Below are 27,149 nucleotides of genomic sequence, written 5' to 3'. Positions count from 1 at the left end.
AGTTTTTTACAAGATTTCATGAACGTGAATGTTCAACAAAGAAAAGAATGAAATAATTTTAAAAAATTTCTTGATTTTATCAGTAGCTTATTGTTACCCTCCCTAATTACCCGTGTTTTAGTTAACAGCACAGACTTTAGAAAATGAGTCTGAAGTGTGAGGTGTGTTTTGTGCACAGTGTGTTTCTGACTGTCACTCCTGTATGAACAGAAAAGCAAACTTATTCTATACAAAAAAGTTTTTTCTCCACTGCTGTCTTATTTTCTATTAGCATTCAAAAGTACTTGTTGTTGCAGATAAAAATCTTCTGTTTCAATATGAAGAAATAACTTGATCTTGTGAGGTTTTTTAATGATCCTGCTTGCTTCCTCATCATGTGAGAAAATACATGAAAATTTATGAGATGTGACTTAGCCACAGGCCTCAGCTTCTGCGTTCTGGCTATACAGTAGAAACAGAAGGAAGTTTTCATGCAGAAGTATGTGGGTAGTCATGGCTGTTCTTTAGCTTCCTCTTTAGTCAATATAACTTTTTTTTTCCTCCTTATTAATTTATCTCCTGCTGTTGCTTGAAAGTACCGTCAGTCGCACAGGCCTGTGAGTCAGCCACTTCTCTGCATGAAGCTGAACAATAAATTCCATTTCTTCCTCCTTGCACTTTAAATATAGCTTCGTTCCTCTGTTCTGCAAGGTCTGTTATTTATTCTCTTCCTGTGCGATTGGGTTACCAACTCCCTTTGGTGTGACAAGGAAAATTATTCTGTGCTCATAAAAAAGTGAATACACACATCTTTTTCTAAACCAGTGCCAAAATAATGGCAATATCACAGAAAAAAAAAATTAGGAAAAGTTCTTCAGACATCAATGTCTCAGGCCTGGTAACTTGTATCTTCAGACCCCACGTTTCCCATAGATCTGATTTTGTGAGAGTTTTTAATAATGCATTAATTTCTCCAAAACTGTGTTCTGAGAGTGATAAGCTTATAAATGTTTGCAGGTTTTGAAGTTTAAACACATCTATCTTTTTATTGTAAAGGACCATTGGCAGCATAAGATTCCTGAGTGCAAAGGCCCATCATGCCAAATGTGTTCTCAGGAGCTCCTTGCAAGAATACCTGAAAACTAAGATTGCCAAACCACTGTGTAGATCCAGAGAATGTTACTGAAGGACAGGCTTTTCCATTTACCTATGAAATTAAACATTTGTGGAAATGCAGAGCCATTGAATTTTTTTGTTCTTTAGAAAACATAAGGAAAGTGAACATGGGTTGTCTTGAATTTCTCATTATTAGTATTAGACTAAGAGTAAGCATCAAATGTTCCTTGGGCAGGACGTCTAACCATACAGCAAAATTTCCATGTAACACTGTTAGATGCCTGATCAAGTCAGACTGCTAACCCAAACTTGACATTGGTGTTGACTGATTTGTAACTGCCCTGGTATACACAGGTCTGACCTTTTTTTCACCCTAAAGCTATGCATGCCCACTCTCCTTTCCTGTGTGGCAGAAGTGCCACTGACACGTAGCTTGTACATATGTTTTTCAGAGACACTCCTACGTGAAAGAGTTTGTGTGTATATATATATATTTGTATGTATGTGTGCTTTGGCATCTGAGGATTTTGTTGTCAGCTGTTGGATTTGGTCCTGCAGGTTGACTCTGGGTTGGAGGCTGGGTACTGGCAACAAGGACCAAGCACTTTTCTGGCAGAGGTGTCCTGAGCATCTGTAGCTTCAGCCACACTTCACCAAAAGCCTGTCACAACAGGTTCTCAAAAAGGTGTTGGTGCTAAGTGTTGACAAAAAGGTGGCTAACAATTGGTACCGGCACCCCAAACTTGTCCCTGTCCAAACAGAAAACTGGGAGAGGCAGCTTATTCTGTCTCATGGTTAGCTAGATAGGTTCAGGGTGTGTTTTAGTTGTAGTTTATCTAACCATAAAATCAAACGTCTATTATTTGTGATTAACCATGTTCAGAAAAGCAAGAGAGGGACCTAATCCTTTACCCTTGAAGGGATAGATTTATAAAAGTACATAAGGGCTTAAAGTGCAGTTACCATCTAATACTTTCCAAAGTAGCAAACCTGGTTCAGTGCCATCAGTCTTATGCCCAATGATAACTAGATGTCTCCCTGCACTGAAATTGGCAATAAATAAAAATTAAATATTGGAATATTTTTGCAGATATGTACCCTTAGTCCTATGAGGTCCAATCAGTTCAACTGCTTTTAACAGCATCAACAAGTGCCTGTTTGCATTTTTAGGCAATTATGTGACTTGGAAATCTGATAAGCCCTCTTACTTCACATGAACTTTAAATAAAGTGGATTCAGGAGCAAAAATCAGTTCTAGATACATGTATAATCTTGAAATGAAACCCACAGTCCACAGGTGTAATAAACCTGACACTTATTTAAAAAATGGTTATTAAAAGTCAGACTAATACTAAATTTTTCCCATGCTCTTCTCACCCTTTTTCCCTAGCTATGAAGCAAAAGAAGTTATACTATAGGCAGTGTTGATTTTTTTTCCTAAAACTATTAAAAATAATTTGTTATTAAATGCATATTCTGGGTAAAATTGTTATGCTACTCCAGTTGTTAAATTGCATGTGAGTTTTTTAGAAGCCTTTATTCTTCCAAATGCATTGGTGACATGGCACAAAACCTGGGTTTTAATATATATAAGGGCTTGGTCTTTTTCTTAAAGTCTTTAAATGCTAATGTTAATAACTACTTGATAAGTAATTGGAAAACATGTATTCTAATTATTTTGTCAATTGTTTGAAAAAAAAAAACAAACAAATCAGATCAGTTCTATATTTGAGAACATATTACATTTTATTCAAGTGACAACCTACACAGGTATTGGAATTTCCTGAGGCATTTCTTTCTTGATGTATTGGATGCTGAATTACATTTATCAGGAATAAAATTGAAAATAAATATATTTTTCTTAGATACATAATAAGAAGCTGGAGACAGCTGAGCTTTCTCCCAACCTCTAAATATATGCTGCTTTACATAAAATATAGTACTCTCAAATTCTTTCCACTACAAAGAAAGTGGTTTCATTTCTAATTCAAATAAAACCAAAGCATAAGTGTCTCTCTGAATTATTTATCCAAATGTGTCTCCTTATAGTTCCCCCTCGTCTGATTCAGCCCATCATTCCTTCTGTCCCCCAGAACATTTCTGCATGGCTGCCAAGAAGAAGTAGGACCTGGGAAGGCTCTTGATGTAGATGCCCACCCCCTGAGTTCAAGGTGACAGAGCAAGGCTGCTCGGGGCTTTTATTTTTAGCAGAAGTTTCGTATGGCACAGGAGGAGATTGGCAGGAGCTAGACTGCAAATCCTGGTGTCATTCTCTCCATCAGAATTATATATACACACAGAGGCATCCTTTGTCAGATGGTGGGAATCAATAGCTGCTGACTCATGGCAACTGTTGCATCTCTCCCATGATCTCCATTTCCCAAATATCAAGATGAACTACAATATCAATTAAAACAAGCAATATTTCAAATTTGTTGTTCTTTACCACTTTAGTTGGGGAAATGGAGTATTTTCTACTGGTTTATCTAAGTTGTTTCTTCCATTCTTCCACTCTATTTTAAATGTGTTGAACTCTATTTTTTTGACTATAGCAGAGATTTTACCTACAAATGTATATAACCCAAATACATGTGAACAGCATGTACATACTTTAGTTGTGCATACTGATATTTTATTAATATTTAATTGGGAAGTTATTCTTTGCATGGCATTTTTGAACAGAGAGAACAAAGAGATTAATGGGAAAAAATTCCACACAAATTATGCCTCTGCTTCATATTCTGAGTGCAGATAAGAAAAAAAGAAATGTTTAAGTGAAGGGGAATGAGACCTAGAAGAATAGTGAGAGTAAAAGAGAGGGTATATAAGTACAGATCTGTCAAGGCTGAGCTGCACAGAGCTGAGGGTCCAAGGGGATGTCAACCCTTGCAAAAAGGGTAAGTATTAAGGAGGAGGTGGGCAGTACCTGCAACAGCAGCCACCCTCCAAAGGAGAAATTCATCTAGAAACACATGGAGAAAGAGGCATCTCAAACCTGTGTCAGATTGGCCTCCACTCCCAAGCCTACAGCATGAGATAATTTGGCTTAAAAAAGAGATGGATGTAAGGCCGAACATGAAAAGCTGTCAGTTTAATTTTACCCTTTGTCCTATAATCAATTTTAGGCAAAGAGATGGCCATTAGTTTTGAATGAGGTGTGCTGAGATCAGGCAGGTGCTCAGGAAGAGCAGTCAGTGCTGAGTGATCTTCAGGCCCTCGCAGACCATACAGATACAAGCAAAACCCTGTTTGTTTGTCCATGCAAGCATGCCCCTCCCTGGCAGCAAATATTAGCCAGACTCAGAGTGGTTCAGGTATCAGATACCATCTCAGAAACCAACTCACTGGTGGAAACAACCTGCTGAGTAAAAAGCAAGAAAAAAGGGAATCATGATGCAAGCTGGAGAACCAGTTCCAGAGATATTCTGTACATGCCTCAGCCTTGGGAAACCTTAATTTGGAGCTCAGTCAAGGATGAGACACAGGCCCATAGGAAACTTGCCTTTATTATTTCCAAGGCTCAGGGAGCTACCTGTTTCCTATTTAATCCAAATAGCTTTGAAGAATCGGAGACAAACGTGGCAAGAATAATAACAAAAGTGTCTGTAGTTGTTCCAATAATTTTATGTACTTGTTTCCTGTATTTGTTTCAAATTTAATACTTAAATGGCAAGCAACAGTCATGCTTGACAAGATGAGGAAACCCAAGGTTTCCTTTTTTTACGCTTCACAATTCCTGCATGAGGATATGGATGTTTTTGACCTGTTAGTCTGCACTGTTAGGATACACAAATGCCCATGACCATCAGTACGTAGGGACTCTTTCTATCCATCCCTGTACATCTGATGGGGGATTGACTGGTCATGGAGGTGGCATGTAGCTGTTGAAGCTGTTGTCATGCTGACCCACTTTAAAAGCCTCCTTAGGGAACTGTGATATTGCTGGTCCCTTCTGCCCTTCTTTGGTCACTTGCACCATCCCATGGCATGCAGACACTGGATCAGGGAACAGTGGTCCCTGGGGTCCACTTGCATCGGGTTCAAGGAATAACAAAGACTGAGCACTTCATATTTAGTTTTAGGGAGGCTTATGAACAAAGGATAGAATCATGGAATGAATCTGGAAAAGATCATCCCTGGGGAGCACCAATAGTCACTAGCTGCCAACTGGATTTGAGTCCATTCACCACCAAATCTCAGCCACCCAGCCAGTTTTTGAAATAACTCTTCCTGAACTACTCTGGCTGGTTCTGCCAGCATCCGTGCTTCTCCCCGTGCTGCAATGACCTAGATGTCCCTTCTGCTAATGCCTGTCGCTGCTGAGTCCAGTGAGTGCAACTCTCAAAACACAATTCCCCTCAAACACCAGTCTGGTCCATCCCATATCAGGTCATAAAAGCAGGCGATACAAAATTATTACAGAAAGAGCTCAGATGCTTACAAGTAGAACATCTACCTTTTAAATGAATTTATTTACTTATTTTACAATTACATGATGAGTGTTGAGGTAAAATTCTGCTCTCATCTTCAAATGCCCTCAGTTTCTCATTAGTTAAAAGCCCACTCATTAGGAGGAGCACATTCCTGGGACAAACACATCAGCTGTTGTAAATTGTCAGCAAAGTTTTCTGCTATTCATTGGTTTTATAGAGGTAAGTGCCATGTTATTTACTCAGTTAACAATCATTAAAGACAAAGTTTTCACTTCTGCTTGTAGTCTACCAGTTAGGAAGGATTTCTCTGTTGTTTTCTGTATCATGTCAATTCTGGACTATATTTTATTTCTTGGTCTGTATTTTTATCTGTCAAATAGCTATTTGGTGCTTAATACTCCAATGTGTAACAGAAATTTAATTTAGAAAACTGATACGGATGCTGTTCAGGAATAAGATTCACATTTTTTAAAAAAGAGTAATATTTTGACTTAAAGGATATTTCAGAATTTGATTTATCAATTTAGTATTTAAACAGCACTGCTCACCCAGAGGGCAGCTAATTGCATGCAGTTTGGGTATTTATTCCCATATGAATAATAAAAATATACTTCTTTCATTAGAAGCAAAACAATCAGGGGATTTTTTTTCCAAAAGGCAGTCACACCTATGAACAGTGCATTTTAAAGTAATCTCAAGAGGAGTCCAAAAGAAGATGCAGTTCGCTGTTTGAAAATGAGTTCTATTCATTAATGATTGGTGTCAATGTATTGTGCTTGGTTTTTGTAGAGCTAAAGGTATTAGCTCTACAAAATAAATGAATAAAATTCATTTAATTGAAACAATGTAGACAACAATCTAAGCTGTGTATTGGAATACAAATAAAGTGAAAAGCTAATTTCACCTCAAATGCTTTACACGTATTTTCCAATTTGTTTTGAGTTTCTGTCACCAAAGTGTAATATTCCCTTTTGTTCTATCCAAAGAAGAGTAATTATGTACTGCAAGCAGAGATTTACAGTGGAAATGCACCAATGTTTTAAGAGTTTGCCAACATATTAGGATTTTTTAGCTGACTAAAGGATACATTTTTCCTCTCACAAGATTATAAATGCTTAATACCTCCATGAATTCAACTGGAATATTTCCAGATTTATACCCCTCAATTAATTTCAATTGAATTTTCTTGAATTACACTATCTGAAAGCATAATTTATCTTTGTGTGAGCTAAAGTTAATTTAGCTTAGAGCATTTTCTCAAGAATAAGCCAAGGCCTGATTGTAGCCATTCTCTCTGTTATCAATTTGACTTAATTTTCTCTCTTACAAGTGCCTCTAATAACAATAAACCTTTCAGAAAATGAATGTGTGAATTTAGCAGATGGTGTGAAAGAAGCTAAACCATTTTAAATGCTTTGCAACAATGTAAACTCATGTATTATTTATTGTACAGTATTACCAATTCATGCATTCTTATAAGCTATTAAAATTCCATGCCAGAAGGTAGGATGTATTCTATTAGTGTCAATTAATGTTCATGGTCTTCAGTTAAGTATATTTAGTGGTAAAATTAGAAGGAAAATCTATTAAAAAGTGAGAACTTTACAGAATGCTGGTGGCTGGCACTTTAATTTTTACCCATTGAAGGTCAGAGCCAGAAGAGGCTACTGAACAATGCTGAGGATATTAGTCTTAATTATTCAGGGAATTAAGGCTTTAACAGCTAAGATAATCAATATGGCTCCTTTAAAAGGTATAACCCACCAATTTATTTTTCTCCTTTATTCTTCACATATGGAGAAGAAATAGATATTAAATTGCATATAAAATCTGAACTTTTGACATAAATTTTGCAACTTTAAATATTTGAATATCTTTTCCTAGAATACCTTTGTCTTCAGTTTATAATGCAATAGAAGCAGATGGACTGGAATTGAAAATAACAATGCATCAGGCTTCTACATAAAAAAATTAGATCAGTGATTAATGTATTAGATGCAAGTTAAATTCATGTATTTGATATAAAAAATGGTATAATACTCCAGATGTTTTCTCCACACACAAAATACTTCTTTTACTCAATCCTTCAGTAATTGAAAAATTGTTTGTGGCACCTATGTACTCAATCTCCCTCTACTGCACAGACAGATTTAAACCATATTACTTTATCTTCCCCTGGTATTCAAAGTGTCATCAATAATCTGCAGTGATTTAAAATGACAGCACAATCTTTTAACTAGTATAAAGCTGGGACTCCTGATCTGTATCTTTATTTTCCCTCTGTCATTGTGCTGAGTAGCCCTCAATCCTGCTGGTGCTCGTGAAAGGACTTGGCATAAGAAACAACATGTGTGAACATGTATCAGTCTGGCCTCTAATAACTAGAGACAGATGCATTACAGGTAGAGGAGGATAGGCCAGGACATAGGAAGTACTACAATGGTTATTTTTAATAGAATCATTTCAGGCTCCATGGGAAAAATATCTTGTCAATACCAGGTTTTTTTCCCTTTCATTTCCATGCTTCCTTGCAGTCTTTTCTCTCAGTTTGAGGCATGACACAAGCTGCACATAACAGAAAGAATAAAACTAAACAGGAATTGCCTGAGCAAAATTCTGCCCCAAAAATTTACTGTAAATCTTTCATACACACCAAAGAATGTCCTCTGGCATTTTCCATTTGCTTTTACATGAATAATCCACAGTTCACAAAAACATAATGATAGCATGTGCCTGGGTCTCCATTTCATTGGTCTTTGAATTTCTTTTCACATATTTTTTTTACAAAAATAAAGAGATGCTACTCCATGCTTTGCAGCCAGTATTTATGCCCACCTAATGGAAGTGAACTGTAATATGTCAATCATATGTTCATTTCTGATCTTTGATCTTTAAGAGAGATTACAAACATAAAATCAGAATTGTAGAATGGTTTGGGTTGGAAAAGACTTTAAATATCATTCAGTCCCAAGCCCCCTGTCATGGGCAGGGATGCCACCCACTAGATCAGGTTGCTCAAAGCCACATCCAACCTGGCCTTGAACATTTCCAGGGATGGGGCAGCCACAGCTTCTCTGGCTAACCTGTGCCAGAGCCTCACCACCCTCATAGCGAAGAATTTGTTCCCTGCATCTAATCTAAACTTCCTGTCTTTCTGTTTGAAACCATTCCCCCTTGTCCTTTCACTACATGCCCCTGTAAAAAGTCCTTCTCCATCTCTCCTTTAGGCCCCCACGGGGTACCAGAAGGCTGCTCTCGGGTCTCCCCAGAGCCTTCTGTTCTCCGGGCTTAGCAACCCCAACTCTCTCAGCTTGTCTTTATAGGAGAGGTGCTCTGAGCATCTGAGCATCTTCACCACCCCCTTCTGGACACACTGGAACAAATCCACGTCCTTCTTACATTGGGGGTCCTGGAGCTGGATACAGCATTCCAGGTGGGCTGTCAGGGGGGCAGAGTAGAGGGGCAGAATCAGCTCCCCTGGACTGCAGGTCATGATTCCCTTCATGCAGCCTGGGTGTGGTTGGCTTGCTGGCCTGCAAACACAGGGTCATGAGCTTCTCATCATCCAACACACCAAGTCCTTCTCCTCAGGACGTTCTTGTCCTTCTGTCCGCTTTTTAACTTGGGATCTAATCTGAGAAATATAACTGGAGAGTGAAAAAGATATGTGAGTCAAGATACTGAAAACTGGGAGTTGTGAGGATACAGTGGATGCTTAATTTGTCTCTAATGCAGTTTTACATTTTTGTCCACAGAAGGTTGCAAGACAGAATACTGCTGTTAAGACAGTGTTCTCTATCAATTTTTCCAGCTTACTCATTAAAACCATTATTCAATAAAAACAGAAAAAAACAAGAATTTTTGCATAGTTTTCAAACAGAAAAATAACAACAGGGTCAGACCAAGACAGAGACAAAATGGACAGATTTTGTCATGCCTGTATTTCCTAAGACAGAGAAATATACAAACACGTAGATAAACACATTGTAAATACATATGATATGCATATAAACTATACCTCATAGGGAATAATGTATCCATGCACAAGATTTTTTAAAATTATGTGCAAGCAACTTTGTGATTGTGTGGCAAAACCCCCCAAAACTCTTAAATACAGTAGAAATGTATGTATTTCTTAGCCATAATAATAACTTAACTTCTACACCAAATGAGGTCAGCCTACATTCAAAAAAGGACACTTCTAGCTGGCAGTTATTTCATTATCTAGAAAAATAACTTCCTATGAATATGAGAAATACTAGCTAAAATGAATACGTTTGCCATGAAACAAAGTGTGAAGTATGCTCAGCAGTTGCAAGACAGAAGTCAATTGCACATATGAGAGGCTGAAAACAAATTTGGAGAAAGGTTGTAAATCTGGTTTAGATCACAAAACATTACTCTTTTGTTGGAAAAAAATAGCCTTTCTTCTGTGAGTTAACTGTACTCTTTCCTATTCTGGATTTTAAATTATGTTAATCAGATATTGCTTATGAAGGAATTGTAAGTGGTTGTTACCATAGGAACTACAGATTTTTTGTTTAAGTTTGTTTCTGAATTTTGAAGTAATTATTGAGTCCAATGACAATTGTGCAGTATAATGCATACTTCACAGATTAAATCAATTGTGTTATAGATAATTGTATGGACCATACTTCAAGTCAGCACATAAATGAGTGTAAAATGAAAGGATAACTTTGCTGGCTGTTATGGAGTTGTGTTGTCTGCTTATATGACAAACATAAAAATTGTAATGAGCAGCAGCTGTAATGTCATGTGTCGCAGTGCAAAAAATGCTGGGATAATCAATAAAACCATTAGAGAAGAATTGTCCATCTACAGAATACCATTGATCTGTATTGGAACACATGCTGTGCAAATAGGTTTCTTTAGCATGAGAAACTATATTTTTATGAATTTTAAGTGGTATATTTTGTAGTCAAAGTGTGCAATTAAGATGTTTAGTTCAGTTGGTTTTGACTATTTGAAAATCAAAATAGAGTGGAATTCTGACTAATAAACACAGTTGGGTACAGGCTGGACTAAGCAGTTGCTTGGGAAAAGTAAATGTTTTCAATTTTTACAAAAATCATGAGAGGAATATGCAGAAATGAACTGATCTTTCAAGAAATTCAAGAAATGGCAAAATTCAAACTTACTAAAGCATATATTGAAGTCCAGAAACTGAGGCAAATAGAAAACTACATGTTATTTTGTGCAGTAAAAACATGATTGAGAATTTCCTGAATACAATAAAAAACCCTCATCAGCTTCGCAAGATTTGTGATCAGACCCCATTTCATTCACTTATGAAGAACTCATTTTTGTTTTTAAAATATAGAGCAGAAACTCTGAGAGCATATTCTGCTCTGAAAACACTGTAGTGCCACAGAAAGCTATCTGCATGTTTGAGAAGTTAAACTGACCATGATAATGTGTCTTTGAATCAAAAAAAAAAAGGAGAATTTGAACCAAAGTTGATAATGAGCTTTAGGAAAGAATCGTTAGTGTCTGTGCTCATTAAAAACAGGGATTAAAGCACTCCAATTAGTGGCCATGGATGAGAGTAAAAAGGACGAAGTCCAGAGACAGAGCAATGGAAATTGTAATAAAAGATGTTTTGTTCTTGTTTAGAGGTTCCTTCATGCATTGTGGAAAAACAGATAATTTATTTTCTTGTCATTCAGAACTATAGGCTTGTCTGCTTCTTTGAAAATTTGTTTCCCTTGCCTTCAGAAGACTTTTTAGAGAAAAAGTGTCTGTAATTAAATTCCCATCTGCAAATAACATTAGAATTAATTGCAGATTAATGAAACTATATTGGAACTTTTTCAAATTATGATCTTTTTCTTCTAATTATCTCCCCTTTAAGGATCTGTGTATATGGTAATGTCTCCTGTGTGGAATGAAAAGTATCATGCAAAGTGAGATGCTTTGCAATGAAATGCAGTGCTTTAATTTCAGTGAGATGCTTTAGCCATTTGAAAGCTAGGCATGTTATCTATGCACTTATCATCTTATTTAGATTAATAGAGATCACTGGATAGCTGATATGTATCTTTAAATAAGGAATTTACAGCACCTTTTGGAGGTATCAAGTATTCACTAGAGGATCCTGAATGACTGCCCTTGATCACATCCTAGCTTCTAAACAGCTTGAGCAGGGTTAGACAGATTTCCACCCTTTTTTTTTTTTTTTTTGGGATTCATCTTGTAGGTGCAGAAATCTGCATTCTAGAGATGAGCAACATGTCGAGCCTTCTTCACAATTTCAAGGATTTGGTCAATTCAAATCTTGAGAACTATTCGACATTTCCTGAGATAAATGTTTTCATTTTGTCACTTGTGATGTTTTATCCTGAATGAACAACTCTGAGGGTGAGCCACGTGACCTCCAGATGTCCCTTCCAGCTTCAACTGCTCCGTTATTTAAAGTCTTGTCAGGGGCTTTAAAATCTTGTCAGGCAACAAGAATTGCCCAAGAATGAAAAATACATAACTTAAAATTACCCTGCAATATTATCTCATGACCTAGCTCTGTTATGATTTATTATCTGCAATATTCTAATGTCATGGGGTCTCAGATCCAGACAAGAACTGTACTGTGTTAGTCACTGATATCTGAAAAGCTGATCAAATTATATGCACATAATAACACAAGGCTGAACAATCCAGCATTTGGATTGTGGGAACAGGAAGCTGGGATCTTTTCCCAGATCTTTTCTTACACAGAAATTCACTAAAGGTCTTTTCCTTTTTCCTGATGCTCTTCCCATTCCATCTGAGCTACCATTTTTTGAGAAAATTGGTGTTTATCTTATAGATTTGTTCATGTGTACTGCAAAGCAATCCAGTCCAAATCATGCAAAAACACTTATCGATGTAGAAAGATCATTTGCTACATCAAACAAGAAATGCAGAGTACTGTGGTGTGTTCCTCAGTTTGTTGAAAATGGGAAGGGAAAGGCAGGTTTTGTGGCTTTTTTGTTTGTTTGTTTTTCTTAGGCCATGGCTTTACTTAGATAATTATGCAAAACTGCAGGAAAATGGAGAAAAATATACCAGTTTCAAGCATAAGACTTACTTCCAACAGTGCAGTGAAAATAACCTTCTGTCCTTTTTGAGCAGGCAGGCTTTTAAATAGTGTTGGCTTGGTGGCAATGGCCCATTTCACTCAAGGATGTTGTCCTTAATAGGATCTAGAGGACTATGAACAACATTTTAAAACTTGGGTGCTAAATCTGTATTTAGGTCTACAGAACAAGCATTCAGATAGTGGGTGAGGAAACCACAGAGCATAACTCTCCAGCTTGGTAGTGAGGGCTTGCTCCTGGGAAATCCTGCATCTTGGCTTCTTGCTGTCCCATCTTTCACTCCCCACCCCAGCCACAGTTCCTGCAAATTGTTTCCTTCTCATCTTGGGAAGCTGCTCTCAAATCAGACCACAGGTGAGGGAACTCAGTGCTTTTCTGGGACTGAGGATAGAAAACTACAAAACTGAGGACAGAGGACTGTTCTGTAGGAGACATAAGGACATAAAGTAGAGTTTAAGGGAAAGGCAGAAAAGTAGGAGAACAGTGTCAGATGGGAAAAGATCCACCAAACCCAGAGGATGGAAGAGTGGCATGGAAGGACAAATGAAAGAGGAAGAAATCCTGGATTATATAACTTATTAGAGCAAACATATTTTCAAACAGGGGAAAGCTCTTCTAATCATTGATTAACTGATGTTAACTGAGGAAATACCAGGGACAAGTAAAGCTAGACTTTACAGGCAAGGAAAGAAATCACTCAAATGGATGTAAAAATAGGGAAACATCCAGTTTCACGACATTTAAAATTCACATATCTGGTGCATGAATCGAACCTGCAATGCACACGATTGCAGTAATTTAACATGTGCCTAAAATGGTGAATAATAGAAAATAACAACTGAGATGATAAACTATGCATATTAGTAGAGAAACCTTTTTAATCATCTCTGTAGCATAAAAAGATCAGCAAAGAAATCTGAATAACAAACCCAGGACAGAGCTGAATTGTGCTTCTTGGTGATGAGACTGGAGCAGAGACAGATTCTGGAGCAGAGGCAAATTCTGGAGCAGCCAGTTGTGGACATGGGGTACAAAGCAGGGGTGTGTCGGGGGTCCCAGCCTTGCAGCTCTGGCAGCTCCCAGAGTACTGCAGCCCCAAGCCATGCGACCATCAGGGAAAACATCAGACCTTGAAAGGAAAAATTAATATGAATACCCCTCATTTCTAAAAACATATATATTTCAAAGATACAGCACGTTCTTTCAGCTAGTTCAGATCTGTTTAATGGAATTTATCTTTAACATACAGATATTTAATTTGTCTTTGGAATAAGTAGCTTAGACCACTAAGTCATTAATAGTATCCCTCTCCTAGACTGGAGATTGATTATCACTCTTGCCTCTATTCATTTAGAAAATGAAAATGAAATTTAGAGGTAGATAACAGTATTTTCATATCCTGAAAATTGCAGAGTTTCTGAGTTGTCTTCTTTAATCCATATGAGGTAAAGTGTCTGCCTTTTGTCTAAGTTACTTTTCCTATTGTGACCATTTGAATATACAGATAGTAAAGGCTGTAGCCTTGCTGTGATAATTTCTTGGCAAGTCAGGCTGACCATAGCAGAGCTTGTTTGGAAGCTGAAATTTTGAATGAGTGCACATTCTTTTTTTATATTGTCATTTTAGGTTATTGCTTTATTATCTAGTTTTGTAGACATGAGGGAGCAAATAAATGTCATGGAAAGGTCTAAAACAACTGTGTGAGGAGTCTGGGTGAAAAGGAAGTGCAGTTTTCAGACAGTGTAGTCCATCAAAATGTTTTTCAAAGCATTTGAAATTAGTGTTAATTTTACAAGATCAGTTTTGCACTTTTCTCTCTTTGGGCTGAGTTCAATGTTATCAAAAGCACATCAAACCAAATGACATACCCTTACCATCAAATTTGCCTCCATGCCGCCCTTCTAACACCTCATCTTGGTTTTTGTTTTCAAGGGCACATCCTAGCAATTTCCCAGGAAAGCCCAAGCCATGGATGCTCGGGTGACAGCGTTGGCAGCGGTGGCACTGCTCGCTCTGGCCGACGCCGCGCTGCCGAAGCCGGCACGGGCCCCTCCGGTTCTGCACAAGCCCTTCGTGGTTGTTTGGAACGCGCCCACCGAGCAGTGCCGGCTGCGCTACAGGGTGGACCTGGATCTCGGTGTTTTTGACATTGCATCCAACATCAATGAGACTCTGAGTGGATCCAATGTGACAATCTTCTATCACACCCATTTGGGACACTACCCCTACTACTCAGATAATGGAGATCCCGTTAATGGAGGGGTGCCCCAGAACGAAAGTCTTATCAAACACCTTAGCAAAGCAAAGTCTGACATTGACTATTGCATACCCATGAAGAAATTTCAGGGACTTGCAGTCATTGATTGGGAAAACTGGAGGCCCCAGTGGGATAGGAACTGGGGCAATAAAAGCATTTATAGAAATAAATCTCTGGAGATTGTTAGGAGACGGCATCCTCGGTGGTCAGAGGACAAAATTAGGAAAGTGGCTAAAGAGGAATTTGAAAACGCTGGCAGGAGTTTTATGAATAACACCATCCTTCTGGCTGAGCATATGAGACCAGACGGTTTGTGGGGTTACTATCTTTACCCAGACTGCTACAATTACGATTACAAAGAACACCCCCAAACATACACAGGGAAATGCCCACCCATCGAGTCTTTCCGCAACGACCTCCTGCTTTGGCTGTGGAAGGAAAGCACTGCTCTCTACCCTTCTATATACCTGGATTATATTCTGAAGTCAAGTCCAAATGCACTAAAATTTGTTCACTATCGGGTTAAAGAGGCAATACGTATTGCCTCAATTGCTAGAAATGACTATGTTTTGCCTGTATTTGTTTACTCCAGACCATTTTATGCCTATACTTTTCATGTTTTAACAGAGGTAAGCAGACAGACTTCTTTCAAAATGTAGGAATTAGAAATAGCCTCTTACAAAAGATATGTTCTAAAAGCACTTACACATTTGTTTTTCACATTTAAGGCAGCTCCTGAGAGGAAGTACTGTACTCACAGTACAAAACTCTATGCCTTTCAAGAGTTAATCTTGCAGTGGTTTGGTCTACCTCTGTGAGATAACATTGTATATTTTTAATGAAGGTAATTTAGAGATAAAGTACAAAGAAACATATTCCTTAAGGAAGTAATTCATTCTGATATTTTTATTTTTCAGGGCAGCTTGTGAAATGAGCTTGACAGATATTGTGACATTTAAAATTAATTAGTGCAATGGAAAGATAAAGTTTCATGAGAAAGGATCCTCAGGGTTTTTTTGTTTCTTTATGCAAATGTAAATTCATTCAATATAGAAATAAACTAGTTCAAGTAAAGCAATCTGTCCTGGAGTTCCTAACTCCTGCATGATGAGCATTGGCCATCTATTTCGCTTTTCAGAAGTACAACATGTTCACGTCTAACTTTTAATGCTAAACTGTGGAGTCCTTTTATCAAAGAAACCCAGTTTTTGAGTCATGCAATGTTCCATTAACCAGTGTTCAAGTGCAATAAATATGTAGTGGCCACAACACTGATGGTAAATTATATATGTGAAAATTTCAGACTTTCTGGATATGTAATGATGATTATTGCTCCAATTTTGTTTATCCACATAATAGAGATGCACAGACACTTATTCATTTCTCTAATAGTTGCTTCAAGTGCCAAAAGCTTTTCTTTGGTTTCTATCAATTCCATGAGAAAGGAGAAGATCTGGGACTGGGAACTCATGGAAATAACCCCTTGATGACAAAGGGCATCTGGGGGTTCTCCCTCCCTTTATTTTATGGAGACCTGTGTGAGACATTCCTTCTAATGGTGCCAGAGACAAGTTCCTGACTCAAACTAGAACAGAAAAAGGGAGAGAATTGGCAAGGAAAAAGGCAAAGTTCAGTCCAGTGAGCCACAGGCTATGGAGGGCTTCAGCCTGGGGCTGGAGCTGAGGAGGTGCAGCAGATCCCTGAGCGCCTGAGAAATGTTTCAAGCTGACCCCAGGAAGAAAATTATACTTTCAGGCTACCCCTGAGAAGCAAATAGCACATAGAAGTAATTAGGATTTTGGTCTCATTCATTTTCAGCAACCAGGAACTCTCTGGAGCTGTTTTCTCTGTGGAAATCACAGGTGTTAGCTGACTCAGAAATTATGGGCAGATAGGCCAGCCTAGTCCTGAAGGCAAGGAGTCACTGGGGTCAGCACAGGCAGGATGTCACCCAGAACACCTACACTGAAGAGCTCAGGCTAGGAAATACATAAGAATTCTTCAAATGCAGTCTGTAATAATACATTTTTATAAAATTAATTAGTCCCTTGATCAATATAAAAACACCATGAATGTTGCTGGAAGCTATGAAGACTAGCATGCTGTTATATGTGAGTTCAAAATCTGTGGTGGTACATAGTTACTCTTTTACCTTAAGATGTTTTCTGAACAGTGCAGTAATACTTTGGAGTGATGCTTCTCTCAGGTTACATTCTTTAACTCCCCAGCCTGCTTTCCAGTTGCATGTAGCCACTAACTTTTGGATACTTGAAAGATTGCTTTACAATTTTAAAAATACCTTTACACAGCCAGAGAAACATATTTGGGTTATGCTCCACTACATATTTTCTAATAAGGACAGCATGAGCAGGGTACTCATGGGACAGGGCTTAATGTGGCCAGACTTCACACATAATCTGTGAGAACAGCTTGGGGTCTGACAGGAACATTCAGGCTTGTATTTAAAAACATAGAAATAATAAAAAAAAAATGTTCTTGTACTCTTTCATAGCCCTAGAGCCACCAGGATGACTTAAATGTGGTTTTGTATGTTTAGGTTTTAGACTAGGTTGGAGCTTCTCATTTGACCCATGCCAAGCTCCTAAGTGATGCTCACAGTTGCAAACAAGCCATGAAACCTCTGAGCTCCAGTGAAACAATGTGCATGAAGGTGACAAGGAGAGGTACCAGGACAATGACATCCAGGCTAAATGACTACATAAAAATCAGGACAGTGGGCAGATGGGATAGTTACCTGACCTCTGGCAGGGACTGGGTCAGGACAACCACAGCCTTGAACCATCGAGCTGTGCAAGAGCTGTGCTTTCTATTCCAACAGAAACACTACTGACATTCAAGACTTGTGTGAAAGCCCTTCTGTACAAAGGGTTTATGTGAAATTGCACAGTGGAGTCAGAAAAAGTGGTTGTGAGTCAGAGTCACTGAGGGGGAGACACAGGTCTATCAAACCTTCAGAAAGAAAGGCCCAGGTCCCAGACAGATGCTGTAGCTGTGTGTGCTGTACCTTTCAGCCTGACTGCATCTGGAAATCTGGTGAGTTGTGCATAAGGTGTCTGAGAAATTAATCCTGCTTTTTGTCTTGGAAACCATTTATAAATTCTGAATTGGGATCCAAATCATTATGAAAGGTTTTTGTATTTGCTGTAAATGTGTATAAGCAGTTTGCCATCTGTAGGGTATTTAGAAACTTTCTGCTGAGACAATTCACTACTAAGCATGTGGGGGAGGGAAGTTGCGCAGTAGCATCTGTGCTTCCTGACTAGATGGCTGAAATCATTAATAAAGCAAGATGACAACTGGCGAATTATTAATAATGGATAGCAATCCTGTTGTTCCCCTACAGATAGTCTTTGATGACCAGGTGTGCATGTGTATAGAGACCAACCCCTGCAACCATGCCAGGCTTGAACTACTATTGCTGATACAGAAAACTCTCATCTGTAACTAAGGCTCTTCAAGATTGCACATATTTTTCTTTCCTCAACATGTAACTAAAATTGACTGTCTTGTTTCACATTAATCTTGAGCTCCAAAACTAATGGTTTAGTTCACTTCCTAGTCTTTTAAGGTCCATTGCAGTGACTTGGGTGATCTAAATACAAAGAAACATTGACAGACAATAGAGCTTCCTCCTCCCTGATGAATGAGGTGTCCATTTGGGGGCAGCCCAGCCTAGTCTTAAGGAGTTACACACTGCTCCCAAAAGCTTGAACAAAAATGAGCATCACAAGGGAAGAAGCTTGTTGACTTGTTAATCACTTGGACAAATACCAGTTGCCAAAGTCTGATACAAGAAACAAATTAGGATTCCCCAGCTAGACAAATGATAAGACATTAATATTTAAAATATCTATTTTTTTAAATTGCATGTTTTCTTCCATATGAGGCTTTTATTATACTCTCAAAGAAGAGCCATTCCAGTGAGCCCCCACCAATGCCAAGCTGTGCTGTGTGAGAAGGGGCACATGGTTCAGTCCCAAAGCCAGGACTGCTGTGTCTGAGGCTGCTGAGGGAGTTCATGTGCCTCACTCAGTTCTTCATTATTGACACAAATTTATCATAAGCTGTCGTTGGGTTCCCACTTATTTATCTTTCTCTCCTTTGAGCATTCATTGAGTTGGTGCAAAGTGAAATGGTATCAGACAGAGATGTCATCTGAAACCTCATGATGAATGTAACCCTCTCCACAGGGTTATCTGGAGATTATGTATCAGACCAGCTATTTCTATTTCTCTTTCTGGGAAGGACTCTTAGCACCTGATCTTTGTTCCAAAGAATACAAAAAATGTAAGGTGTAAGGAAAGAATTTAAATGAAGTCCCACTATACAATATTTTTGTGGTGAACTGCTGTTTTCACCAACATCTAGCACCCAAGCAAGTGCTGTAAGAGTCCTTTAAGAATCCCTAGGAAAACATACCTTCCAATAAAATGCCAAATTTTGGCCTTAGCCAGAGATAAGTGCTGAATTTCTCAGTGTTGTCAAGGTGGCAATTCTAGATTGCAGGGAAGTGGAAGAGCAGGTGCCTCAGGGACTTAGGTGTGAAATTATCAGTACCATTGAACTTCACACATCTAGAGGCCCGGATGAACTTTAAGGATTAGTTTTGTCAATTTTATATCCATATGAACTGGACATGAAGTGCTGTAATATTTTTGTGGATCTGATAAAACTAACAAAAGAAAGATATGGAATATGGAGTTATAAAAACTAGATTTACTGACTTCGGTCAAGCACTCTAATTCCCAGAGCAATAATTTACAAAAAAATTTATTTCAGGGTTTTCTCGGGTCCTAGTTCATCCAGCAATCCTAAATATTTATTTATTATTTGTTCTGGAGGTCTGATAAGTTTTAATTCATTTTTCAATGAGGTATGAAATGTGTTAGTGCAAAATCACTCAACTGTCATGCGAGTAATGTAGAATCACAGTCCAGTCTTTGCATCTGGGTAAACTTCATACAATGTTTTGCAGATGATGAAGGCCTGGGAACCCTCATTACCAACAAAACAGTCTGAATTTCACATTCTTTTAACGCTTGGTATTTTGATCTTTAATTAACATATACATTTGTTTTTAAAAAACTGATTAATTATTTAATTCCCATAGGAAATACCTGTCCTCCTTAACCCCACTGAAAACAACACCTGCAGTCCACACCACTATCCTTTAAAAAGTACTACTGGTCTGTGTGCTTTTAAGAGTCTCTAAAAGACTCTTTGGGTGATCAGCAGCAACAGGAGCTTTCAGGCAAGACCACTTACACCTTAAATCACTCTGAACTCTGCACTGAGAACCAGCAGGCAAGCTCTACTCTTCCAGGCTTTTTCAGGTTCTTCTGCACTTTTTTGTCCAACCTTTAGTTGAGGGTCAAAGCCACTCCTCACTCTGAATTCCCTCTAATTGTCTTCAACCCTTCAGTGGCTTCTTCCTTTCCCATGATATTTATTTGTGCTTTTTTTTGTATCTCTCAGGCCACAAATGTTTCAGGAATGGAAATTCCGTAACTATGCATTGATAAATCAATGCAGGCCCACTTACACTTCCCCCATAGAGGAATATGTTATTTAGTAGTAATTAATAATAACACAGTTCTTCCATTCTGTAATTTTGCTTTTCTAAATTTGCCAGCACTGTACTGAGATAATTTGGCTGGTATTTTGATTATTCTCTAGTTAAAGAGTTGCAAAGACTGTATAAAAGACCATAAGTATATTTTAAAAGGAATTTTCTCTTTGTCAAATTGAGAAATATTGTAATGTCTGTCATTACAAATACTGATCAGGAATTACTTTTTAATCAATTATTGAAGACAGAAATGGTTTTTGATGTAAATGAGTATGCCTTGAAATGTGGGGGAAGAATTTCCTTCCTACATATTTTTGAAAATTTAATTGCATTTTTCTAGACACAATATTCATAATCTCAGAGAATGGCTTTAAGACACTTGCAAGATACATTGTCATGTGGTTGGCAAAGCACTGGTGACTCCTGTTGCACACTCAGATTGCTCTGGTAGAGTTGTATTATTACTATTGCTATAACTCAGCTGCTTATTGGTTCAGTTCTAAAAGTGGACATGGTTAAATATGCAGGTGTGTGCATTTGGTTTTTTTCCCCCTACTTGGCACTTTTAGCAGGGAGAAAGGTTCATTTTTCAAAGATATCTTTCTTGGACTAATGGCACTCATGCTGGTAGAAACATCAGCCCTGTCTGTAACATGGCTAAACCAGCACGAGTTAGACCCTGCCTAAAGCCATCAGCTGCAGCTAGACACTGTAAGGGTGATCCACTGATGTGTGATCAGACTGACCATCACCTGCCAAAAATGTTACCTAAGTAGGTTTGGTAATCACTCAAGGACTAGTACATAAAACAGATCACTAAATTCTTACTCCACTGGCTTGGTTGGAGGAACCCTTGCAAATAAATGACAAAGATTTCATTATTTAAGAGGCACACTGATGAATGCCACCTATGCCAACCTTTGCAGAGATACAGAAGAGCTTTCTAAACTAAACAGTGATTTTATTGAGAAGAATATGCCACAGGACCAATGTTCCCTCTGGGGAAAAAAAAAAGAACCGATGCCCATATCCCAGTGCTTTTTTACTTTAACATTTTATATTTGTTATTCTCATGTGTGGATTTGACTTTCTTTTTCAGAGGGATCTGGTCAGTACCATCGGGGAAAGCGCGGCTTTGGGAGCAGCTGGAGTTGTTCTCTGGGGCAGTATGCAGTACGCCAGCTCAAAGGTCGGTCAGATCAGTTTGCCAATTCTTAGGAATCACCTCAGTACCTCCTGTCTGGAACCACACCCTCCATATCTATCTTTATCAGTGCCATCAGCCAACAGCTGAGGATGATGGCTCAGTAATAATTTCAGGTCTCATTAATTCTGTTGGCTGACAAGTCCTGTTGCTCCAGAGCACACTGCTTCGGGCAGGTCATTTGTAGCTCAGTGGAATAGTGAGTCCAGGTGACGAGATAGACATGTTTCAAAGCAATGCCATATAAATATAAGCACAGCTTGTTTTTTACAGTGTTCTACTTTGTAACTACAGCAGTTGTCCAGATTGACTGTGAAGGAACTGAGCCTGGAGGTGAGGTATTTTCTCCAGTTGCTAATGTTGAAACGTTACATGGAAAATAATGTCAGAAGACAAGCCCTAGTTACTTCTCCCAGGTTCTTCAGACTTGCATAAATAAATCTTCTTGAAGAGATGGGAGGCAGGACTGGAGTTTCCCCAGAGGCATGGCAGAATAGCCCGCATTCCTAAACCTGGCCTTTGGTGCCCAGGTAGTCATACAGTCTACTGTCCTACTCCTGAAGTCTCTGGCAAAGTACCACTAACTTGGTCAGAGGAACCAGGAAATCTGAACTGGAACTTTCTAATTGCAATTGCAGCAACTTCTGTGCTGGTTTATCAATATTATGCGGCTCTTGGTAAACTGAAGGTATTCGAGCGATCAGGGCCAGAGTGATGACTTAATTTGTGCTTTAAAACCTGTTAAAACATGCACTTCTCCTAGTCAGCAGTTACCAGAAATCTCTACTTAAGCAACCAGTTAGTCTCAGATGTGAACCATATGACCTCTCTTCCTGCTTCCTGCAACTCCTCCCTAGTCTCACACTATATGTTCCTACCAGGCACTCAAATAGAAACTATAGTAGAGGTCAATACTTTTCTAATCTCACACATGGAAATAAACTCATTTAAACCAAATAGATCTCTGGAGTATGTAAGTCCAACAAGATTTATCTCAATGGATTACTTTAGATAGGAACAATTTAGTAATAGCATCTTTCTAGACATCATAAACATGGACATAGTGCTAGATACTAGAAGTGTGTTGTGGTTGTTTATTTTTCACAGGAGAGCTGCTTAACGGTGAAGCGGTACATTGATGGACCTTTGGGACATTACGTCATTAATGTGACCTCAGCAGCCAAGCTCTGCAGCAAAGTCCTGTGCAAGAAGAACGGCAGATGCATCCGCAAGAACAGCGACTCCTCTGCCTACCTCCATTTGTCTCCCACTGATTTTAAGATCCACGACCGTCACTCAGAGAGGGGCCCCAGGTTCCAGGTGACTGGTAAACCCAGCCTGGAGAGTATTGAAGCTATGAAGCAGAGGTTTATTTGTCAGTGTTACCAGGGCTGGACAGGAATATTTTGTGAATTGCCTGACCAAAGGCTATTGGAACACTGGGTTCGTGTGGTGTTTAGCAGATCGAGAAAACAAAGTCTTTTTATCTTCCTCTTAGGAGCCATGCAGCTTCTTCTGCTTTGTTCTGCACATTAAGGTCTTCTAAGGCAGTGCAAGGGAATAAAAATGGCGCCTCTAAGAGTCCTGTTTCTTAAAAAAAATATTGTAAAGGGAAAAGGCATTCTTGATTAAATGATTTTATTCTGTTTTAGTAATTTTCTACTCCTGGAACTTTTTTAGACATTAAAATTTTTGAAAGCATTTTTTTACATGCTCCTTTACACCTACCTTGTGTTTCACTCATGTGTTTGACAGATAAAAATTCTGTTGTTGCAGTGGAAATTTTACCTGAGCAAAAAAGTTGAATGAACTTGTACAATGATTCAGCCATGTAGAAGATTAAAAGAAGAACACAGAACCTCTTTGTTTGAGGGTGGGTGATTTAACATGGTGATGAGGAGAGTGTTGTGGACGAGGGATTGGGAACTGTTCTCTGCACTCTTGCTGAATTCAAGTGGTACATTGTGTGAGCAGCTGCACTGTGCCCAGAGCCACATCCATTGATTCTACTGCTTCTGAATAAGCAATGTGAAGAGCATAGAGTTAGACATCAGCACACACTTTTAAAAATTTATATTTCAGTATTCTGAGGCCTAATTTGATTTGTGTTACTTCCAGAGGTATCGGTATTTCCAGTGCTAGTGTTCTGCCATCAGTTTAAAAGACTCTGTCTGACTGAACATCTCTGGAATTGCTTTTAGGTGAGGGGTTCTGGGCTCTGAGAGCAGCGCTGGCAGCTGGCACCCAGCAGCGCTTCTGCCTGGGCAGGGAGTAGGGAAGCACTTCTTTGCTCACCCCAACCCCTTGGGAAGGAGGCATCCTTGCTGCCTTTGGAGCAGCTGCAGGTCTTTGTTTCTGCTGGCTGGTCAGTGAGTGGGAAATGAGAACAGGCTGACAGATCCTACTGTCAGTGTGCATTTCCCTCAGCAGGTCAGGAGAAAATGAAGAACTCTATTCATTGAAATAGTTTGGCTTGCAGCCTTTGGCTTCAGATGGGGACCTCTCTGAAGGTAGTATAGCTTAATGAACTACTGATTACTGGTTAATTTAGCGTCCATAACACGCTGTTCTGTCGGGCTGTGCCATGTCCATTTGCAGTTATTCATTGATTCACGTTCATGCCATCAAAGACCTGTCTGTCTTCCACATAGCCTTTCAATGTAACAAACAATGGATGCCTTCACTGAATTGAAGACAAGCCCAAGAAATTTCCTACACCACTCTGACTCAATAAAATAATTTTATTTGAGATTTTTGTATGATGCATTGGACAGAATATTGTTCAAGATCATGGACACAAACATTAATAAGAAACCCACATGTGGGTCTAAGACTTCTTTTTTGCCCTTACAAGTGTCTGTATTGATCATCTGTGGTCTGAGTACATTGCTCACATTACACGGCGCCCATTCCTGTATCAGTTTGATTAAGATCAGCAGGGCTATGAGAAGATACTCAGCTGTGTAAGGAGGTCTGAATCGTGTCTCTATGAATTATAATCTGCTTTATTCTCTGTAATCTCCTTATCTCTGAACATTTCTTCATGGTAACCCCACACAGCAAAAACTGTCTTTGCTTTGCCCAGACTGATTCACAGCTGGTGTGAAAGGTGATGCTCAGATTCACTTGAACCAAAGTTCCAGCTCATTACAGACCTGCAGTGGATGCTAAACCTGCCTTTAAACCTAGACACTGAAACTGAACAGGCTTCACTTGAGACATTGTAATGTCATGTGCTGAGAAGCTCCAGGAGAGCTTTGCCACTGACCTTTGGCTTTGTAATGTGTAACAGCAATGGATGGCAGCAAAAGTAAAGGTAAAAAACGTCCTTGTTTTGGTGGGGGAGAGGAAAGATTAAAACTGAAGTCTAGAAAAACTAACAGTTATTAAGAGCTAAGCCTTTAAATGGAAGTAATTGTGTTTACCTTATAAAATATTTCTATCTATATTCTACTTTAGCTCCTTTATTCAGTTCAGATTTTGTTAAGCTTCTAGGGAATTTGCACCTACTTTAGTATCTTGAAAGCATAGAAACTGTTAGCCAGTTTTGCTAAATAGCTGTCACCAATGTCAGTCTGTATTTATACTGGATGCTCCAGGTTTGTGTAATGCTGCCTCATACAGCTGAAGTGAAAATGTAATGCTTATGCACTATGCCAGTGAAATATCGTTATAAAATGTTCTCTGTCACTTCATAATGTGTTTTCATTATTTCTGTGTGCTTATTAGAATAAATGATGTTGAGATTTAAATAGAAGATTTATTTGGGTAGTAAAAATTCAATTAAAATGACATAAGGTCTTCATCAGCTAAAGTTATGATAATTTGTGGGAAATTTATACAAACTAAGCAAATGCTGTGGGCGAAATGTCCATGTTCATGATTCAGTCTGTGGTGATATCCTGTATGAGGAAATGCTGGTAGAGACCTGTACAAGTACATAAGGCTCTGTCACTTTATGTCAGGTCTGAATTTGTCCAGTGGTTCTTCTGTAGCCTAGGGTACAATTTCATACAGGAGAGTGTCTGTGGTAGTGCAGCTATCTGGATACAAAGGCTTTTGAATTTAGGTCATATATTACTGTGAAGAGCTGGGAGCCCAGTTCTGCATCTGCATCACAAGGTTGTCTTAGGTAGAAGATCAAAACCAGAATTTGTCCTACGCTTCTTAATAACTATTAAAGGAATCAAGTATCTAAGTGAATGTACTTTTACAACTTATTTTCTATTTCACCAAGTTAGAGCCCTTTCTTTTGTGAAGAAAACAACATTTACCACACAACAATATCCCTGGAAAAGGTGGAGTTGGAGGTAGCTCTGCTGCTGACTGAGGACAGGTAGAAGTTGCACATTTGAATGTCAGCTATCTCATGTCTTGAGTGCTCCCATGTGGACCACCAACTACACCAACCAGTACCAAAGTAAGGATGTATTTGATTCCTTAGCTCCACAAATGGGCCACCTTCTGGGACAGGGCCACTCTGTGGTGCTGCATTAGTGCCCTTTACCAGGGAGAATCCAGGGTGGGATCATGCCAGGTTGGTTGGAAACTGATGCTAGACAGGACCACAGAGCATGCACCACATGGAGAAACACAAAATACACTGAAAACCTTGATAACAAGCAATTTTTTTTTTCCTTCAGTTACTCTTAAGTTAATACTACTCTTACAATTAAACGATGAACGAATAGGTTTTCTTAATACAGGTTGTACAGTTCAGTCTTTGGAGAGACATGATCCAGCTTGTATCTGCAGTACAACTGTCGGAGAAGGGAGAGTTTGAAGCAGCAGAGAACACTTACCATTATGTTCTTAGCTGGAACCAGTTCTTAAACCATAGTTGATCCTGGGAAATAGATATTGATTTCCAGAGACAACAGAAATAGGAGTTTGATTTATTTTATCTGGACCACTTCTGCTTCAAGATGATCGTGGACCCAGACCCCAGTTCTTCCCAAATGCTGAGCTGTAGACTCCTCTAATTAGCTGAGGATAAGCAATACCAACACACTGACAGGCTTTCAGCTTTTATCACGTTTTCTGATTTAGCACTCAAAAACTTTGAAATTTGGGGAAGCATTATGGTAGTTTCCTATTTCCCTCTCACCACTGCTGGGTGTTGAACTTAATAAAATTCATATTTTGAGCGACTCATAAAATATAGAAAGTCTGGGACTCATTTTGTTCCACGTCAGTCTGACTTGTGTGGGATTGTGGTTCCAACTTGACCAGCTTTAGGTGCCACTGGCATCTTCTTTCCAGTCCCAAACTTTCCTCCCACTCCCACAGCTGCTCAGGGACCCTTGACCTGATCTGGATTGGGAAACCCACCAGGTCAAATGTTCCCTTGTTAAAATACAGGTGCTTTCCCACAATGCTTTTTTTTTTCTGAAACTTGCACGAATTCCTCCATCTGACTCGCATGGCTCTGCCCATAATGTTGAGCCAGGGCTAGGGAAGCAGACAAAACCCACAA

General features: G+C 38.8%; 1 protein-coding gene across 1 annotated transcript; it reads left to right on the top strand.

The window, feature by feature from the left end:
- The first annotated feature begins 14,590 nt into the window (after positions 1-14,590).
- On the top strand, positions 14,591-23,982 carry LOC135301198 (hyaluronidase-1-like). The gene is made up of 3 exons (XM_064421536.1): positions 14,591-15,508; positions 21,569-21,658; positions 22,781-23,982. Exons 1-3 carry the CDS (start codon positions 14,591-14,593, stop codon positions 23,207-23,209), a joined length of 1,437 nt encoding a protein of 478 aa, XP_064277606.1. The 3' UTR covers positions 23,210-23,982.
- The last annotated feature ends 3,167 nt before the right edge of the window (positions 23,983-27,149 follow it).

Source organism: Passer domesticus, chromosome 5, assembly GCF_036417665.1.
Source record: "Passer domesticus isolate bPasDom1 chromosome 5, bPasDom1.hap1, whole genome shotgun sequence".
Lineage (NCBI taxonomy): Eukaryota > Metazoa > Chordata > Aves > Passeriformes > Passeridae > Passer > Passer domesticus.
This window is presented reverse-complemented; position numbering and strand designations above follow the sequence as displayed.

Excerpts from the sequence above, each read along its gene's own strand:
- LOC135301198 (XM_064421536.1), top strand. The coding sequence starts at position 14,591 with ATGGATGCTCGGGTGACAGCGTTGGCAGCGGTGGCACTGCTCGCTCTG. Across the intron at positions 15,509-21,568 it reads CTTTTCATGTTTTAACAGAG|AGGGATCTGGTCAGTACCAT; the intron begins GTAAGCAGACAG and ends TTTCTTTTTCAG. Across the intron at positions 21,659-22,780 it reads TGCAGTACGCCAGCTCAAAG|GAGAGCTGCTTAACGGTGAA; the intron begins GTCGGTCAGATC and ends TATTTTTCACAG.